Raw genomic sequence first — 17,409 nt, 5'->3', positions numbered from 1 at the left:
CTGAGTCTTGTACTAACATACTAACTTTTATCTCTAGTTTTTAGAATCTATTCCATTTCTGAGTTAGGAGACAGGACATTCTGACATTGATAGTCTATTCAGAAGTATTTCTACTCTTTTTCTTTCCCCAACCAAAACACACACAGAAATAAAATTTGCCTGGAAAGGAAAGGTAAGAGCAGACAGAAAGGCTTCAAAAGACAGATTAGAATTTAGGAGTTGTCTTAGTTAGGGTTTCTATTGCTGTGAAAAGACACTGTGACCATGGCAACTCTTATAAAGGAAAAAACTTAATTGGGGTGGTTTACATTTTCTGAGGTTTAGTTCATTATCGTCATGGTGCAATATGGTGCTGAAGCACATCTTGACCCACAGGCAACAGATACTGAGATACTGGGCATGGCTTGAGCATATATGAGACCTTAAAGCCTGCCTTTGCAGTGACATATTTCCTCTAATAAAGATTCACCTACTAATAGTGCCACTCCCTATAGGCTTATGGGGGCTAATTACATTCAAACTACCACAGGAGCCTATATCCAGAGCTAATATGGCGGTACAGGCTGGTAATTATGTCTGGAGAGGCCCAGACATCAACAGAAGAACCCTGTCTGTCTTGGTCACTCACATGGAAGTTGTGTACCTTTGCTGTCCTCTCCCTCCAGTTTCTTAGGAAAAACCTGTAGCATGCTAGTGGGATTGAGGAGATTTTCAAGCTCCACTCACTGTGGAGCTAACAAAGGTAGCTACTAGAAAGAAAGGTATTTTTATCACTCAGACTAAAGGCATGGGAGTCCTCCTGAACAACAGACCTTGCAGTCAGAGGACCAGTATTGAGTCCCAGCTCTATTACTTGGTCTGTGACCTTATGCAAATTGTTTAAATCTCCTAAGACCCAGGTCCTTATCTGTAGCAAGGAAGTACAAGTAGGATTTATCTCAAAGTTTCAGGGCAAGCCGGGCGATGGTGGCGCACGCCTTTAATCCCAGCACTCGGGAGGCAGAGGCAGGTGGATCTCTGTGAGTTTGAGACCAGCCTGGTCTACAGAGCGAGTTCCAGGACAGGCTCCAAAGCCACAGAGAAACCCTGTCTCGAAAAACCAAAAACCAAAAAAAAAAAAAAAAAAAAAAAAAAAAAAAAAAAAGTTTCAGTGCAGATTAGAGCATTTAAAAGATTTAGTTACTTTCCCACTTTTCTCATGGTTCTGTAACATCATGCTCATAGTTATCTCTGCTGTAGTATTTATGTTGTAACTTTGTTTTATTTAGGGGAGTGGTCATGCTTTTGCAGTTCCTGAGTATGTAGACATCAGAGGACAATGGAGTCATTCAGGTTCTCCCCTTACACCTGTGGCTTCAGGAGATGAAACTCAGATCATCAGCCCAAACCTGTTTTTTTTGTTTGTTTTTTTTTAAGATACTTAAGAGATGACATGTTTTGAAATTTATATTTAATTATTGTCTAGTATTCTTTTTTAAAAATATTTATTTATTTATTTATTTATTTATTTATTTATTTATTTATTTATTATGTATACAATGTTCTGTCTGTGTGTATCCCTGCAGGCCAGGAGAGGGCACCAGACCTCATTACAGATGGTTGTGAGCCACCATGTGGTTGCTGGGAATTGAACTCAGGACCTTTGGAAGACCAGGCCATGCTCTTAACCGCTGAGCCATCTCTCCAGCCCTTGTCTAGTATTCTTGACACATAATATGTTTGAGTTTTCTAAATGACTAGGCCTTTGTATAGAATACTTAAAATATGGATAAATTATAAGCAATCTTTAATGCTGTCCTCCAGGATTTGGTTGGGAAGAAATGGCCTTGCCATGTATATATGCAAAAATCTCCTTTTGGTATAGCTGTCCTTTCAGAACATGTACAGAGCTGCTTGCTTCCTAAATGTCAACTGTCCTTGGGTCTGATGTTCATCGTTGGTGTAATTAAAGGGGACAGGCTGATAGGGTCATACTACACATATGAGTACTTTAAAATATGAATTACCCTGTGATATCCTTTTCTCAGGGTTAACAGGATGCCTAGAACATTGTTTACTTCACATGTGAGTGGCAACTGATGGTATAGATTTCTGGGTTATAGTGCTTTGCTGTTAGACAATGTTGATGGTTGCTTTTCTTGAGAATTTTTTTATTATTTTCATTAGTATTATTTGATGTTCTTTGAGAACTCTCAAGTTGCAAATTTTGATCTTTATCTGAAGGAAACTTTCTTCTATATTTGAAATTACTTATGTTCTAAGTACTCAGGAAGTTGAAGTGGGAAGATCATATCACCTGCTTGATATCAGCCTGAGTAACAGAGTGAGACCCAGCCTCAAAAACAAACAAAGTGGGAGGAATATGAGATGGGGTATAGCTGAGTTGGCAGAATACATAACCCCAGCTCCCAGAAGTCAGGAAATGGAGGCAGGAGAATCAGAGTTCAGGTCATTCTTGGTACATAGGGAATTTGAGGTTAGTCTGGGAAACAGGAGACATGAAGAACACAAAAGGAAGCTGCTTAAGTGCAATACAAGTCTCTGCACAAGTTGCTGTGAGTCAGGAAAAGCGGCAGGTGGGGGTAAGCCTGCGAGAGCTTGGGAAAATTGTCAAGTCCCCATGTAGCTTTGCTGTGGCGGGGTTTTTGCAAAAAACCGCTTGTAGGTGAAATCAAGACAGAGGTGTGGGGGTGGGAGACCCTTGGCCACAGACCTTTTGGGCCTTTTAGGTCGGTCCACCAGGTAGGTGTAGAGTTGGGATTCACGCTGAACACCAGATGAAGATGGATGCTAAAAAGAAATCCCTCACTACCTCAGAATTGAGTATAATAAAGGATTATTTATTTAGGGGTAGACTCACAGATCACAGTCCTTTGCACAAACCGGGAACAGGAACCGAAACCGAATCCAGCAGCTGGAAGAGAGAGCAGGCACACAAGTTTTATAGCTGCATTTTTAGTATGAGACCATGCCCAAGTGGGTTCATATCTTAAAGGCTATTGACTGAAGGAGTTCCCACAACAGAGACACGTCTCTAGAACAACAAAAGCATTAATAAACAAGTTAACTTAGAAGAAAGCTAAAGTGATAATGTGAGGAAAACTTTAAGAAACTTCCAAAGAATAAAGAGATTAGTACAATTTTAAAAGGGGAGGAATCAAATTTAGCATGTAAGCAAAAGCCAGAAGTGATAGCACATGCCTGTAATCCCAAAAGTTCAAGACCAGAATGAAATGGATTCCAGGTCTTATCTTAAAAAACAAACAAACATTCAATGCAATGCCCGTCAAAATCCCAGCAAAATTCTTCAAAGACCTCGAAAGAACGGTACTCAACTTCATATGGAAAAGCAAAAAACCCAGGATAGCCAAAACAATCCTGTATAATAAAAGAATTTCTGGAGGCATCACAATCCCTGACTTCAAACTCTACTACAGAGATATAGTACTGAAAACAGCCTGGTATTGGCACAAGAACAGACAGGAGGACCAATGGAACTGAATAGAAGACCTGGATATCAATCCACACATCTTCGAACACCTGATCTTTAATAAAGAGGCAAAAATTATCATATGGAAAAAAGAAAGCATATTTAACAATTGGTGCTGGCATAACTGGATATCAACCTGTAGAAGAATGAAAATTGACCCATATCTATTACCATGCACAAAACTCAAGTCCAAATGGATCAAAGACCTCAACATAAAGCCAGCCACACTGAACCTTATAGAAGAGAAAGTGGAAAGTACACTTAAACACATTGGCACAGGGACCCACTTCCTAAATATAACCCCAGCAGCACAGACACTGAGAGAAGCAATTAATAGACCTCCTGAAACTGAGAAGCTTCTGTAAAGAAAAGGACACAGTCAACAAGACCAAACGACAGCCTACAGAATGGGAAAAGATCTTCACTAACCCCACATCAGACAGAGGTCTGATCTCCAAAATATACAAAGAATTCAAGAAATTGGACACCAAAAGATCACATAATCCAATAAAAAAAAATGGAGTCCAGACCTAAACAGAGAAATCTCAATGGAGGAATCTAAAATGGCTGAAAGACACTTAAGGAAATGTTCAATATCCTTAGTCATCAGAGAAATTAAAATCAAAACAACTCTGAGATTCCATCTTACACCTGTAAGACTGGCCAAGATCAAAAACACTGATGACAACTTATGCTGGAGAGGTTGTGGGAAAAGGGAACACTTCTGCATTGCTGATGGAAATGCAAGCTGGTACAGTGTGGCGATTTCTCAAAAAATTAGGAAACAATTTTTTTAATTGTTTAAACATTTACTCAACAATTAAACAATTACTCAAGACCCAGTAATACCATTTTTGGGTATATATCCAAAGGATGCTCAACCATGCCACAAGGACATGTGTTCAACTATGTTCATAGCAGCTTTGTTTGTCATAGTCAGAACCTGGAAACAACCTAAATGCCCCTCTATCGAAGAATGGATAAGGAAAATGTGGTACATTTACACAATGGAGTACTACACAGCAGAAAAAAATAATGACATCTTGAATTTTGCAGGAAAATGGATGGAGCCAGAAAACATTATTTTGAGTGAGGTAACCCAGACCCAGAAAGACAATTATCACATGTACTTACTCATAAGTGGTTTTTAAACATAAAGCAAAGAAAGCCAGCCTACAAACACCACAATCCCAGAGAATTTAGACAACGAGGACACTAAGAGAGACTTACATAGATCTAATCTATATGGGGAGTAGAAAGTATAAAAAGACAAGATCTCCTGAGTAAATTGGGAGCATGGGAACCTTGGGAGAGGATTGAAGAGGGGAGGGGAGAGGAAGGGAGGGGAGCAGCAAAAATGTAGAGCTCAATAAATATCAATAAAACAAAACAAACCAGAAACAAACCAAAAAGCAGAACTGGGTAGTGGTGGCGCACGCCTTTAATCCTAGCACTCGGGAGTCAGAGAAGAGCAGATCTATGTGAGATCAAGGCCAGCCTGCTACAATGAGAAACCAAAAATCAAACAAACAAAAAAATCTACTACCACCACCACCAACACCAACAAAACAAAAAAGCAAAACAAAACGTCAACAAAACTCCAACCAGGATCTAGTTAGAGCCCTAACACAAGGATAACTGGAGCTCCTGAAGTTGACAGAACATGGTGTGCATGCATATAAATTATATCATAAATGGTCATCTGCTAACCTAATCTCTTAGGGCTTTTATTTATTTACTTAGGTTTTTTGAGAGAAGGTTTGCCTATGTGTAAGTGTCTGGAGGCCAAGAAAAGGTCACTGAATCTCCTGGTAGCTATAGCCTCCTGACCATGGGTGCTAGGGGCTGAACTCAGATCCTGTAAGATCCCCTTACTCTGTAAGAGTAGTATGATCTCTTAGCCGCCGAACCAGTGCTCTCTCTCTCTCTCTCTCTCTCTCTCTCTCTCTCTCTCTCTCTCATCCTGGGGATCAAATTCAGGTGCTCATGCTTGCATGACAAGCAGTTTACTGACTGAACCATCTTTTCAGCCCTAAGTATTCAGTTTTAATAGTTAATAAGGGAGAGGTGAGGAAAAGGACATCATGCCAACCAGTCTGCATGGTTTTGTCAGTCCCTGTGGTCAGTTGGTTGACAAGTGTTGTAATGTGTCTTTTATATTCAAATATTTGACAGATGTGAAAGTCAATAAAACATACTATGCAAATTGATCATTATAAATGTTTGATGTTCACCAGAGATTGATAATAAGGCAATAGGAATACATGTAATTTCTGTTTTAAAAGATGTTACCTTGCAAATAAAAAGAAAATGGTAGTTACTGCACTTAAGTGATAGACTTTAATGCTGAGTTCTTAAGCAGGAGGGTAACAAACAAGAGACCAAATTCCTTATGGCTTTGGAAATTGATTCCTGAGAGGTCAGGCTTGACCAGGCAGGTTAGTGTCTGTGTGCCTAGAGAACTAGGTCACTGCTTGTGAGTCAGTGTGAATAGGATTATCTCCTGTAATCTTAAGAGAACCTGTAGTAGATTTGGTTTTATAGTAAGGTTAGAGAAACACAAGTGCTAAGGTTAGATTTATTTTTTTGAATTATAGGCATATAGTCTCTCTCTCTCTCTCTCTCTCTCTCTCTCTCTCTCTCTCTGCCTTTATTTGTGAAAAGCTTGGGGATATGGGCTCTGTCTGGGTCTGTCTTTAGCTGACTTCAGGGTTTTCATATCAGCTGTAGTCTTTAAGAACCTCAGTGTTCTGTAATGATTGTTATTTTTCCATCATTCTGCTTTTTTTTTAATAAACAGTAGTGGTGTAAACAGAGACAGCTCGCTTGTTTCCCAACTACTCAGACCCGAATAATCATACAGAAGCTATACTAATTGCAACACTGCTTGACCTATTAGCTCAGGCTTCTTATTAACTAACTCTTACATCTTAAATTAACCCATTTCTATTAATCTGTGTATTGGCATGAGGCTGTGGCTTACTGGTAAGGATCTGGCATCTGTCTCCAGCAGCTACGTGGCGTCTCCATGACTCCACCTTTCTCTCTCTCTCTCTGTATCACTTCCTTTCTCTCTCTCTTTGTATCACTTCCAGCTTGGCTATATTCTGCCCTGCTATAGGACGAAGCAGCTTCTTTATTTTTTTTTTTTTTTTTTTTTTTTTTGGTTTTTCGAGACAGGGTTTCCCTGTGGTTTTGGAGCCTGTCCTGGAACTAGCTCTTGTAGACCAGGCTGGTCTCGAACTCCCAGAGATCCGCCTGCCTCTGCCTCCCGAGTGCTGGGATTAAAGGCGTGCGCCACCACCGCCCGGCAGCAGCTTCTTTATTAACCAATGGTAATAAAACATATTCATAGCATCAATGATGGATTTTGTGTTAGAGTCCTTAGTAGCTTTGATTTAGAAAACAATTTTAATTTTAAATTGGCTTCATAGATAGTAAATTTGTTTAATATGTTGTTTGATAACATTGAGGTTGAGACATATACTTTTTTTCTATCTATACATTCTACTTTGTCTGTCTATCATTTATTTGTTTGTTTAGTTTTGAAGCAAGGTCTAGTCTTTTTTTTTTTTTAAATTTATTTATTTATTATGTATACAATATTCTGTCTGTGTGTATACCTGCAGGCCAGAAGAGGGCACCAAACCTCATTACAGAGGGTTGTGAGCCACCACATGGTTGCTGGGAATTGAACTCAGGACCTTTGGAAGAACAGGCAATGCTCTTAACCTCTGAGCCATCTCTCCAGCCCCCGCAAGGTCTAGTCTTGAATTTGCAATGCACCTGAGGTTGCCTTTGAACTCTTGGTCCTCCTGCCTCTGTTTCTCAACTGCAGGAATTACCAGTATATGCTACCATGCTTAGCTCTGACTGTATTTTTATTTAACTATAATATATTTAATGGATTTTGTTTGTTACTTTGTTTTTGAGACAGTCTTATTTAGCCAAGGCTGGACTCACATTTGCTATATAGTTGAGGATGACCTTTAACTTCTGATTTTATTGCCTCCATCTCTCAAGTACTAGGATTAGAGCCCTTCATCACCATGCCCAGTTTATTCATTGTTTTAAAATTGTTGACACCAGGGCCTGGAGGGTTGACCTAAAGGTTAAGAGCATTGACCAGTGTTCCAGAGATCCTGAGTTCAAGTCCCAGCAACTACATGGTGGCTCACAACCATATATAATGAGATCTGATGCCCTCTTTTGTCATGCAGGTATACATGCAGACAGAACACTGTATACATAATAAATAAATCTTTTTTAAAAATGTTGAAACCAGGCCTGGTGGTACATGACTTTAATCCCAGCATTTGGGAGGTAGAGGCAGGCAGATCTCTATGAAATAAAGACCAGCCTGGTTTGTAGAGCAAGTTCCATACCAACCAGGGCACCATAGTGAGATATATCTTAACCTACCCCCCCCAAATAATTACAACAACAAAAAAACCCCAAGAGAAACAACAATGAAAATCTTATGTTGAAAGTAATATGGACCTATTTTTACACATGAACAGCATGAAGATTTTGTTTTTTGAAAACAAAATAGTATAGGTCTTATAGTGTAGGTTGACCTGAAACTCACTATTTAACTCAAAGATTGTCTTTAAACTGTTGCTCTTGCTGCCCTCACCTCCCAAATGCTGGGATTAAAGCATGTGCTGTCCCATGTAGATCTAATGTTAGGACTTAAGAGCTAAAACTATGAGTCAGATGGAGTGGCACACACCTTTAATCCCAGCTCCCAGGAGGCAGAGGCAAGTGGATCTCTGAATTCAGGGCCAAACTGGTCTAATAGCGAGTTCTAGGACAACCAGGGCTACATAATGAGATCCTGTCTTGAAAAATAAAGCAAAAACTAAAACCCAAAAAACCATCAACCCAAAAAACTAAAATGGTGATAGCCTCACATCTGAGTGGACATGATCTCGTTGTGTGACCCTGACTGGCCTAGAACTCAGATATCTGATGATTGCCTCTACCTCTTTAGTGCTGGGGTCAAAGGTGCGCACTACTGTGCCCAGCAATTTTTATTTTTTTACTTTATGAGACAAGGTCTTATATAATTTAGGGTTTGACATTGTGGGCCTCCTTTCTTATCCTCCCAAGTGCCAGGATTACAGCATACACACTGTTGGATTCATTTCCCCGCTTTGTCTGATCTCTCTCTTCTCAGTCTCCTGCCTTAAAATCTGTAGTGTTAGTTTTCAGGGATGAATTATTAGACATAATAATCTTCCATAACTATTTATTATAATGAGATAATTTCCATTCCATATAATGTTATTTTAATTCTCCCCCTTTTAAAGAAAGGAGCTTTTTTATTATTTAATTTTATGTGTACAAGTGTTCTGCTTGCATGTATGTATGTGCACCATGTGTATCCTTGGTGCTCAAGGAGACCAGGAGAGGATGTGGAATCTCCTGGAATGGAGTTACCCAAGGTTGTGAGCCACCATGTGGGGGCTGGGAACTGAATCCAAGTCTTCTGCAATAGCAGCAAGTGATCTTATTTGATGAGCCATCTCTTTAAGGATTTTACTAAGTAGTTCTTCTAATATTTAGAAGTCATTATATGACTTCCAACTTACATAGATCCTTCTGTCTCTTCCTACCAAGCAATGGGATTATAGGCAGTGACCAGCCCAACCAGCTAATTTTTAAAAATTTAACTATGTTTTAAATTTTGTTTGTAGTTTTCATTTATGCTGATTTTATTTAGTTTTTATAGGTATTGATAGGACAATGATAAATATTAAAATAGATTATTTTTATTAAGCAGTTTTTTGTTGTTTCGTTTTTGTTTTTTGAGACAAGTTTTCTTTGTGTAGTCCTCACTCTGTAGACCAGGCTAGCCTAGATCTCAAAGATATACCTACCTGCCTTTGCCTTCCCAGTGCTGCTGGGATTAAAGGTGTGTGCCACTACTGTCTGGCTTTTATAAAACATTTAAAAAACTTTATTTTTATGTATTTGGTGTGTATGTGTATGTGTATGTCAAAGTGTGCATGTGAAGATTAGGGAACAGTTTTGGGGAATTGGTGTTCTCTTTTACCATTATGGGTCCTGGGAATCAAACTCAAGTGGTCAGACATGGAAATAAGCACCTATTCACTTGGCTGTCTCTTGAGTCCTGTTTGAGTTTATAAGAGTCTTGTGTAGCTGAGGTTAACTTCGAACTTCTGTTCTTCCTGCTTCTGCTTTTTTTTTTAAAATTTATTTAAAAAGAAACTATCACCGGGCGGTGGTGGCACACGCCTTTAATCCCAGCACTCGGGAGGCAGAGGCAGGCGGATCTTTGTGAGTTCGAGACCAGCCTGGTCTACAAGAGCTAGTTCCAGGACAGGCTCCGAGAAACCCTGTCTCGGAAAAAAAAAAGAAAGAAACTTATCTTTTTTTTCATTTTACATGCTAAATCCACTCCCTCCCCTCCTCTCCTCCCTCTCTCCCCCATTCCACCCCTCATCCACTCCTCAGAGGATAAGGCTTGCCATGGGGAGTCAACAAAGTAGTCTAGCACATTGCTTTGAGGCAGGATGAAGGCCCTCCCCACTATATCTAGGCTTAGCAAGGTATCCCTCCAGAGAGAATGGGTTCCAAAGAATTAGAACAAGCAGTAGGGATAAATCCTGGTCTCACTGCCAGTGACCCCACAGTCTGCCCCAGCCACACAGCTGTCACCCACCACATTCAGTGGACCTAGTTTGGTCTTATGCTGCTTCCCTAAGTGTCAGATCAGAGTTGATAGGCTTCCATTAGCTCAGGTAAGCTGATTCAGTAGGTAGTGACCTCTTTGCTTGTATTCTCACTCCTCCCACTCTTCAATTGGACTTTGGGAGTTCATCAGCCCAGTGCTCTGCTGTGGATCTCTGCATCTGCTTCTATCAGTTGCTGGATGAAGGTTCTATGGTGACATTTAAGATAGTCATCAATCTCACTATAAGGCAAGACCAGTTCAGGCACCCCCTCCACTATTGCTTAGGGTCTTAGCTGGGGTCATCTTGTGGATTCCTGGGAATTTCTCTAGTGCCAGGTTTCTTGTTAGTTCCATAATGATTCCCTCAAACAAGATATCTATTTCATTGTTTTCTGTCTTTGTCCTTCCCCCATCTCGACCACCCTGTTCCCTCAAGTTCTCCTCTCCCTCCCCTTCTCCCCTCCTCCTTCCCTTCTGCCTTCCTTTCTCCCCCCACCCTCATGCTCCCAATTTTCTCAGGAGAACTTGTTTCTTTCCCCTTTCTAGGGGAATATATTTATATATTTATGTTTCTCTTAGGCTTCTCCTTGTTACTTAGTTTCTCTGGGGTCATGTACATACCATGTTCATCTTTCAGGGTCTGGGTTACCTCACTCAGGATAGTTTTTTTTTTTTTTTGCATGAAAAAGGATGGAACAAAAAAAACCCTATCCATTGTTTTTTACTGTTGAGTAGTACTCCTCATTGTGTAAATGTACCACATTTTCTTTATCCAGTCTTTGGTTGAGGGGTTGTTTCCAGGTTCTGGCTATTATGAATAATGCTGCTATGAACATAGTTGAACAAATGTCCTTGTAGTATGGTTGAACATCCTGGGTATATGCCCAAGAGTGGTATTGCTTGGTCCTGAGGTAGGTTGACCCAATTTTCTAAGAAACCGCCATACTGATTTCCAGAGTGGCTGTACAAGTTTGCATTTCCATCAGCAATGGAGGAGTGTTCCCTTTACTCTGCATCCTCTCCAGCATAAACTATCATTTGTGTTTTTGATCTTAGCCATTCTAACAGGTGTAAGATGGTAGCTCAGAGTTGTTTTGATTTGCATTTCTCTAAGGATGCTGAGCATTTTCTTAAGTGTCTTTCAGCCATTTTAGATTCTTCTGTTGAGAATTCTCTGTTTAGATCTGTACTCCATTTTTAATTGAGTTACTTGGAATTTTGATGTCTAATTTCTTGAGTTCTTTATATATTTTGGAGATCAGTCCTCTCTCTGATGTAGGGTTGGTGAAGATTTTTTTTTTTTCCCATTCAGTAGGCTGCCTTTTTGTCTTATTGACTGTGTCCTTTGCTTTACAGAAGCTTCTCAGTTTCAGGAGGTCCCGTTTATTTATTGTTGCTCTCAGTGTCTGTGCTACTGGTGTTATATTGAGGAAGTGATTTCCTGTGCCCATGCATTGAACTGCCTCTACTTTTTAAGTGCTAGGATTACAATCAAGCCCAGCTGAAATGTATTCTCTCTCCCTCACTAAATCCCTTTCTCCCCTCTCTTTCTCTTAATTTTTAAAGACAGGGTTTCACTATGTAGCTCTGGAACTCATTATGCAGTCCACGCTGACTTTAAACTCATCCACTAGCATTTGCCTTCCAAGTGCTGGGATTAAAGGAGTGCTCTGCATGACCTGCTCTATTTTCTTAACATTTATGAAAAAGAAAAAAAAAAGAAAAAAATTTATGAAAAATAATATTTAGATAGAAGAGCTGGATTTATGTGAGACTACAGAAGGCATATTTTGGATCAATAAAAAGAAATAGATTTTAATAATAATAAGTACTGACTGAAAGAAATGGAGATTTGATGGCCTTGTGAGGTGCTAAGTGACTCATCTCATGGAAGTATTCAGTGAGGTAGATGCCTATTACTGGAAGCTTTCATTTGTAATGCAGAAGGTAGAGAAGCAAATCAAACCTTATATATACTTTCTAGGCACTTTGCTACAACAATACCCCCACCCCCACCCCCGGCACTTATCCTTAATCTTTATGGATTGATTTTACTGCTTTCTTACTCTGTAGCCCAGGCTGGCCTTGAACGTGCAGCAGTTCTCCTGACTCAGGCTCCCGAGGGCTAGGATTCCAGACTTGAGCCATTAGTCCAGCTGTAGCGGTTTTCTTGCATGTATAGTCCTTAGTTTCCCCCAGGAGTTTCATGTGCTGCTCTGGCTCTAGGATTCTTCTTTTTCCTTTTTTCTTGTTTTTTTTTTTTTTTTTTTTTTGAAGCAGTTCTGTGTGATTTGGAAAGGAGCCCCTCTTGATATCTGCTTGTTCTTAGAAGTAACTTAATCACTCTTGTTTGAAAAGCTGTCATCTATATTTTTCCTAATCTCTTGTTTTGTTGAGAATCAACTGGAAGGACTTTCTTTTTTAGAGTTTATTTCTTATCTTTTCTTGTTTGGCTAAGGATAGAATTCAGGGCCTCACACATTCAAGGTAAGTGCTTACTTCCTGCCTGATGATTGCTTTTTAAATAAAGAATATTTGTAACTTAAAACATTTTCAAAAAGGATTTATTTATTTATGTATATGACAGCTCTATCAACTTTATGCCAGAAGAGGACATCAGATCCCACTATAGATGGTTGTGAGCCACCATGTAGTTGCTGGGAATTAAACTCAGGACCTCTGGAAGAGCAGCTAGTGCTCTTAACCATTGAGGCATCTCTCTAGACCTGTAACTTAAAGTTTACAAAGACATCTAGCATAAAACAGATCCCCTACCATTTGGATTTCTCTACCACCTTGTCAGGAGGTGGGAATGGAGGTTTTTTTCCCCCTTTGGGTATGAGGTTGGGCTGAATACTTTTGAGAAGGTCTTTGATCAAATGTTCAGCTTCTTTTCCCAATAATTAGACTTAACTTCCTAATTCTGCCTCTTTTGTTTTCTTTCAGTTAAAAGAGCCAAATTCCAGGGTTCACCAGGTAAGTCTACCCCTCCATTATTGTTTCCTTTTATGCTTGCTGTGACATAAAGCAGTCTCCCTCCCTCCCTCCCCCACCGTGTGTGTGTGTGTGTGTGTGTGTGTGTGTGTGTGTGTGTGTGTGTATATGCAGGACCCCAAGGAGGCCAGAAAAGGGTGTCATATCCCCTGGAACTAGAATTATGGGGTGGTTGTAAACTGCCATGTGGGAACTGGGATTTGAACCCAGGTGTTCTGCAAGAGCAGCTAGTGCTCTTAACTACTGAACCATCTGTCTGTGTTAAGAACAATCCTCTCCGCCGGTGCACAGAAATCCAATCAGGCCAAATTAAACCAAATTAAAATGCCCATGTTTTAATAAATGCAGCACTCTCGGGTGGCCGAGAGCATGGCAGAGGAAACAGAAAACCGAGGAGCACATGCAAAACCCGGGGCCACATGTTCCTCCTTGGGCAACCCACTTAAATACCCGGTGGGAGCGGTCCTGGTCCTCCCCGGGGAGGGGTCAGGACCTGGCATGCTGGGATTTGCAGTTCAGACCAAGGCAACTCCCAGGCTAGGGGGCTGGGATGGATGGATGTGGGTGGGGCTGGGGCTGGGGTGACCTCCCAACTTAACATCACAGCCTCCTTTAGAGCAAGCTTAAAAAAACAAAGCCAATTTTATCCCATGCTGAGCATGGCGAACAATGAGGGCTGATGAGAACCCAAGGACAATGGCACGGGGTTTTGAACCTACGTAATGTGCTGGCTTTGTGGGAGCCTAGCCAGTTTGGATGTTCACCTTCCTAGAAATGGACGGAGGGGGGAGGACCTAGGACTTACCACAGGGCAGGGAACCCTGACTGCTCTTTGGGCTGGAGAGGGAGGGGAGGAGGAGTGGGGGGAGGGGGAGAAGGGTGAGAGGAGGGGGAGAAGGGTGGGAGGAGGGGGAGGGAAATGGGAGGCTGGGAGGAGGAGGAAATTTGTTTTTTTTTTCTCCTTTTCTCAATAAAAAAAAAAAGTTAAAAAAAAAACAAAAAACAAAAAAAACAACAACAACAAAGCCAAAACCGTCGGCCAGCAGGACGGCTCAGGGACAAAGCCTTCGCTGTGAAAGTCTGATGACCTCTGAGTACTTCTTTGGGGATTCCATTTTCTGCTTCTACCATGTATTTTCCAGAGAATGAAGTCAGGTTGTTTCGGCTTCATATCAGGCACCTCTCCCTGTTGAGCCATCTGAAAAGCAATCTTAAAAAAGATCATTAATTATAAACTGGACACAATGCCGCTTCTATAATCCTGTACTTGGGAGGCTAGTGCAGGAGGATCGCATGTCCAGGTCAGCCTAGGCTATATAAAGAGACCTTGTCTCAGAAAACAATAATGATTTCATTTAGTTTACTACTTAAATTCATTGGTTTAATTCGCTATGTTAATTTATGAAATTATTAATTCTTTGCTGTAAAGCATTTTCCTTTTCTTGTTTTTTATTGTTTTACCTGTGTTTATTAATGAAAAGTGTACCTTTTTCTCTCTTTCCAACCCAATTATACTCCTCTAAAGCAATTATTTAGAAGTTTTTTGTTTACCTTTCCAGATCTTTTTTATATGTATTCTTGTAAACATAAATGAAACATGATCCTAATTAATTAAACCCAGAATCAGATATCGGGGGTGAAAGCTGAAAGATCAGAGAAGCAGAGCAGCCAGCTGCTAGAGACTTTTTATCTCTACGAAATCTCAGAATGAATGGGGGAGATCTTGTCTCTATGAATCGAATCCTCAGACTAAATGGCCAAAGATCTCTACCCGCCTTATATTCCTGTCTCCACCTCCCAAGTGCTGGGATCAAAGGTGTGAGCCACTACTGCGTGCCTCTATTTCTTTTAAAAACTGGTTCAATCTTGCATAGCCCAGAGTGGCTTTGAACTCCTGATCTTCCTGCTTCTTCCTCCCAAGCTCTAGGATTAAAGGTGTTTGCCACCATTGCCTGGCCTCTATGGTTAACTGGTGGCTAGCTCTGCCCTCTGATCTCCAGGCAAGCTTTATTTGTCAGAACACAAAATATCACACAACATATAAATGGATTGCACAGGGGCTGGAGAGATGGCTCAGAGGTTAAGAGCACTGCCTGCCCTTCTGAAGGTCCTGAGTTCAATTCTCAGCAACCACATGGTGGCTCACAACCATCTGTAATGAGGTCTGGTGCCCTCTTCTGGCCTGCAGGCATACACACAGACAGAATATATGTATTATAAATAAATATCTTTAAAAAAATAAATAAATGGATCGCACAACCATCTGTGTGAAACATTTTTAGTTTTCTCAGTGATACATCATGAAAATCCTTTAAATTTGTGTATATCAGACATTTTCTTTTTTAAAATATTTATTATAGTGTTCTCCCTGCATGTACACCTGCTCACCAGAAGAGGGCACTAGAGCTCATTACACATGGCTGTGAGCCACCTTGGGAATTGAATTCAGGATGAATTCTCCTCTGGAAGAGAAGCCAGTGCTCTTAACCTCTGAGCCATCTCTCCAGGCCCCAGGCATTTTCTTTTAAAGTACTTTGTAGATTTTGTTGTAGATTGTACCCAAGGCATCTATGGAGAAATATTTATTTTTTTTAGTGTCTTGATGTTATAAACAATGAAAGTTACTGTGTATTTATGGCTGTCCAGTTTTGTAAATATATTAATGCTAATGTCTAAAAATATAGTCAGTGGTTCATAGCTATGTATTTTTAAAATATTTGTTATTGCTGAAAATGGTTCTTTTTTTTCAAAGATTTATTTTATGTATAATAGTGATCTTTATGCCAGAAGAGAGCATCAGATCCTACTATAGATAGTTGTGAGCCACCATGTGAGTTGTTAGGAATTGAACTCAGGACCTCTGGAAGAGCAGCAAGTGCTCTTAAAGCACCGAACCATGTCTCCAGCCCTTGAATATGGTTCTTAGTTAAAAAAAAATTAAGGAAAAAATGATGTTTTGGTGTTGGCAATTGTTTTGCTGTATTTTATTTTATTTATTTATTTTATTTTATTTATTTATTTATTTTTTTTTTTTTTGGTTTTTCGAGACAGGGTTTCTCTGTGGTTTTGGAGCCTGTCCTGGAACTAGCTCTTGTAGACCAGGCTGGTCTCGAACTCACAGAGATCCGCCTGCCTCTGCCTCCCGAGTGCTGGGATTAAAGGCGTGCGCCACCACCTCCCGGCATTGTTTTGCTGTATTTTGTTTGCATTAAGCACACCCTCTACCTCAGAGTATATCCCCAGCTCTGGAAGCTTAAAATTTTTAATTTTTATTAATTTCCTTTTTTTTCATGGTGCAGCATGTGTGTGGAAGCTAGAGGATAACTTTTGGAAGTCATTTCTGACCTTTGCCTATGTGGGTTCTAGGAATCAAATTCAGGATTCAGGCTGCTAGTCTTGGTGGCAGATACTCTTGCCTACCAAGTCATCTTTCTGACTTTAAAAATTCTTTTGAGATAGTTCTCATGTAGCCAGGGTGGCCTTGAGGTTTCTATATAGGTAAGAGTGACTTTGAACTTCTAATCACCTTGCCACCCTCTCCCCACTGCTGGGATTATAGATGTGATTCCAGGTCTTTGGTGCTGGAAAATCAGACCCAGGGGCTTATATATCCTAGGTGCGTACTTTGTCAATCCTCCTTTATTATTTTCTTTCAAAAACAGAGTGTCACTCTGTAGCCCAGGCTGACCTGGAAGTTACTATGTGGCCTAGGATGGATTTTATTTTTCAATAACTCTGTCTTAGCCTCTGAAGTGTTGTAATTGCAAACATGAGCCACCATTCTTGTCTGGAATATTTTATTGGCATCAAAAATTATATTAGCTTTAAAAAAATTAACTGGCCAGGTGTGGTGGCACATACATTTAATCCCAGCGCTCTGAGGCAGAGGCAGGAGAATCTGAATTCAAGGCTAGCCTGGTCTACATATTTAGTTCTAGGACAGCTAGGACTACATAGAGAGACTTCTTTTCTAAAAGAAAAGAAAAGATTATTAGTAGCATGCTTATATGTGCATGTGTATGCAGCTGTGCATGCCAGTACACATCTGTGTGCTTGGAGGCCAGATGTTACCTTGGATCTCTTCCTCAATTGCTTTCCACTTTAGTTTTTGGGACAGTTTTTTTTTTTTCTGTGAACCTGGAGTTCCCCAGTTGGTTTGGTTAGATGGTCAGCAAGCCCCTGGGGTCCTCCTATCTCTAGCTGCCAACTGCTAGGATTATAGGTG

General features: G+C 40.3%; 1 protein-coding gene across 6 annotated transcripts in view; it reads left to right on the top strand.

Annotated features, from left to right (window-relative positions):
* The window catches only part of Unc13b (unc-13 homolog B), a 210,966-nt gene that overhangs the window by 31,252 nt on the left and 162,305 nt on the right, over nucleotides 1-17,409 (top strand). For all 6 annotated transcript variants that reach the window (XM_041667760.1, XM_041667766.1, XM_041667764.1 and 3 more), the window contains exon 2: nucleotides 13,137-13,166. In XM_041667760.1, coding sequence (XP_041523694.1) covers nucleotides 13,137-13,166 — 30 coding nt within the window. The remainder of the gene's footprint in view (nucleotides 1-13,136; nucleotides 13,167-17,409) is intronic.

The sequence above is a fragment of the Microtus oregoni genome, unplaced genomic scaffold (genome assembly GCF_018167655.1).
Source record: "Microtus oregoni isolate MIOR12 unplaced genomic scaffold, Mior012 000017F_ref0000208, whole genome shotgun sequence".
Taxonomy (NCBI): domain Eukaryota; kingdom Metazoa; phylum Chordata; class Mammalia; order Rodentia; family Cricetidae; genus Microtus; species Microtus oregoni.
This window is presented reverse-complemented; position numbering and strand designations above follow the sequence as displayed.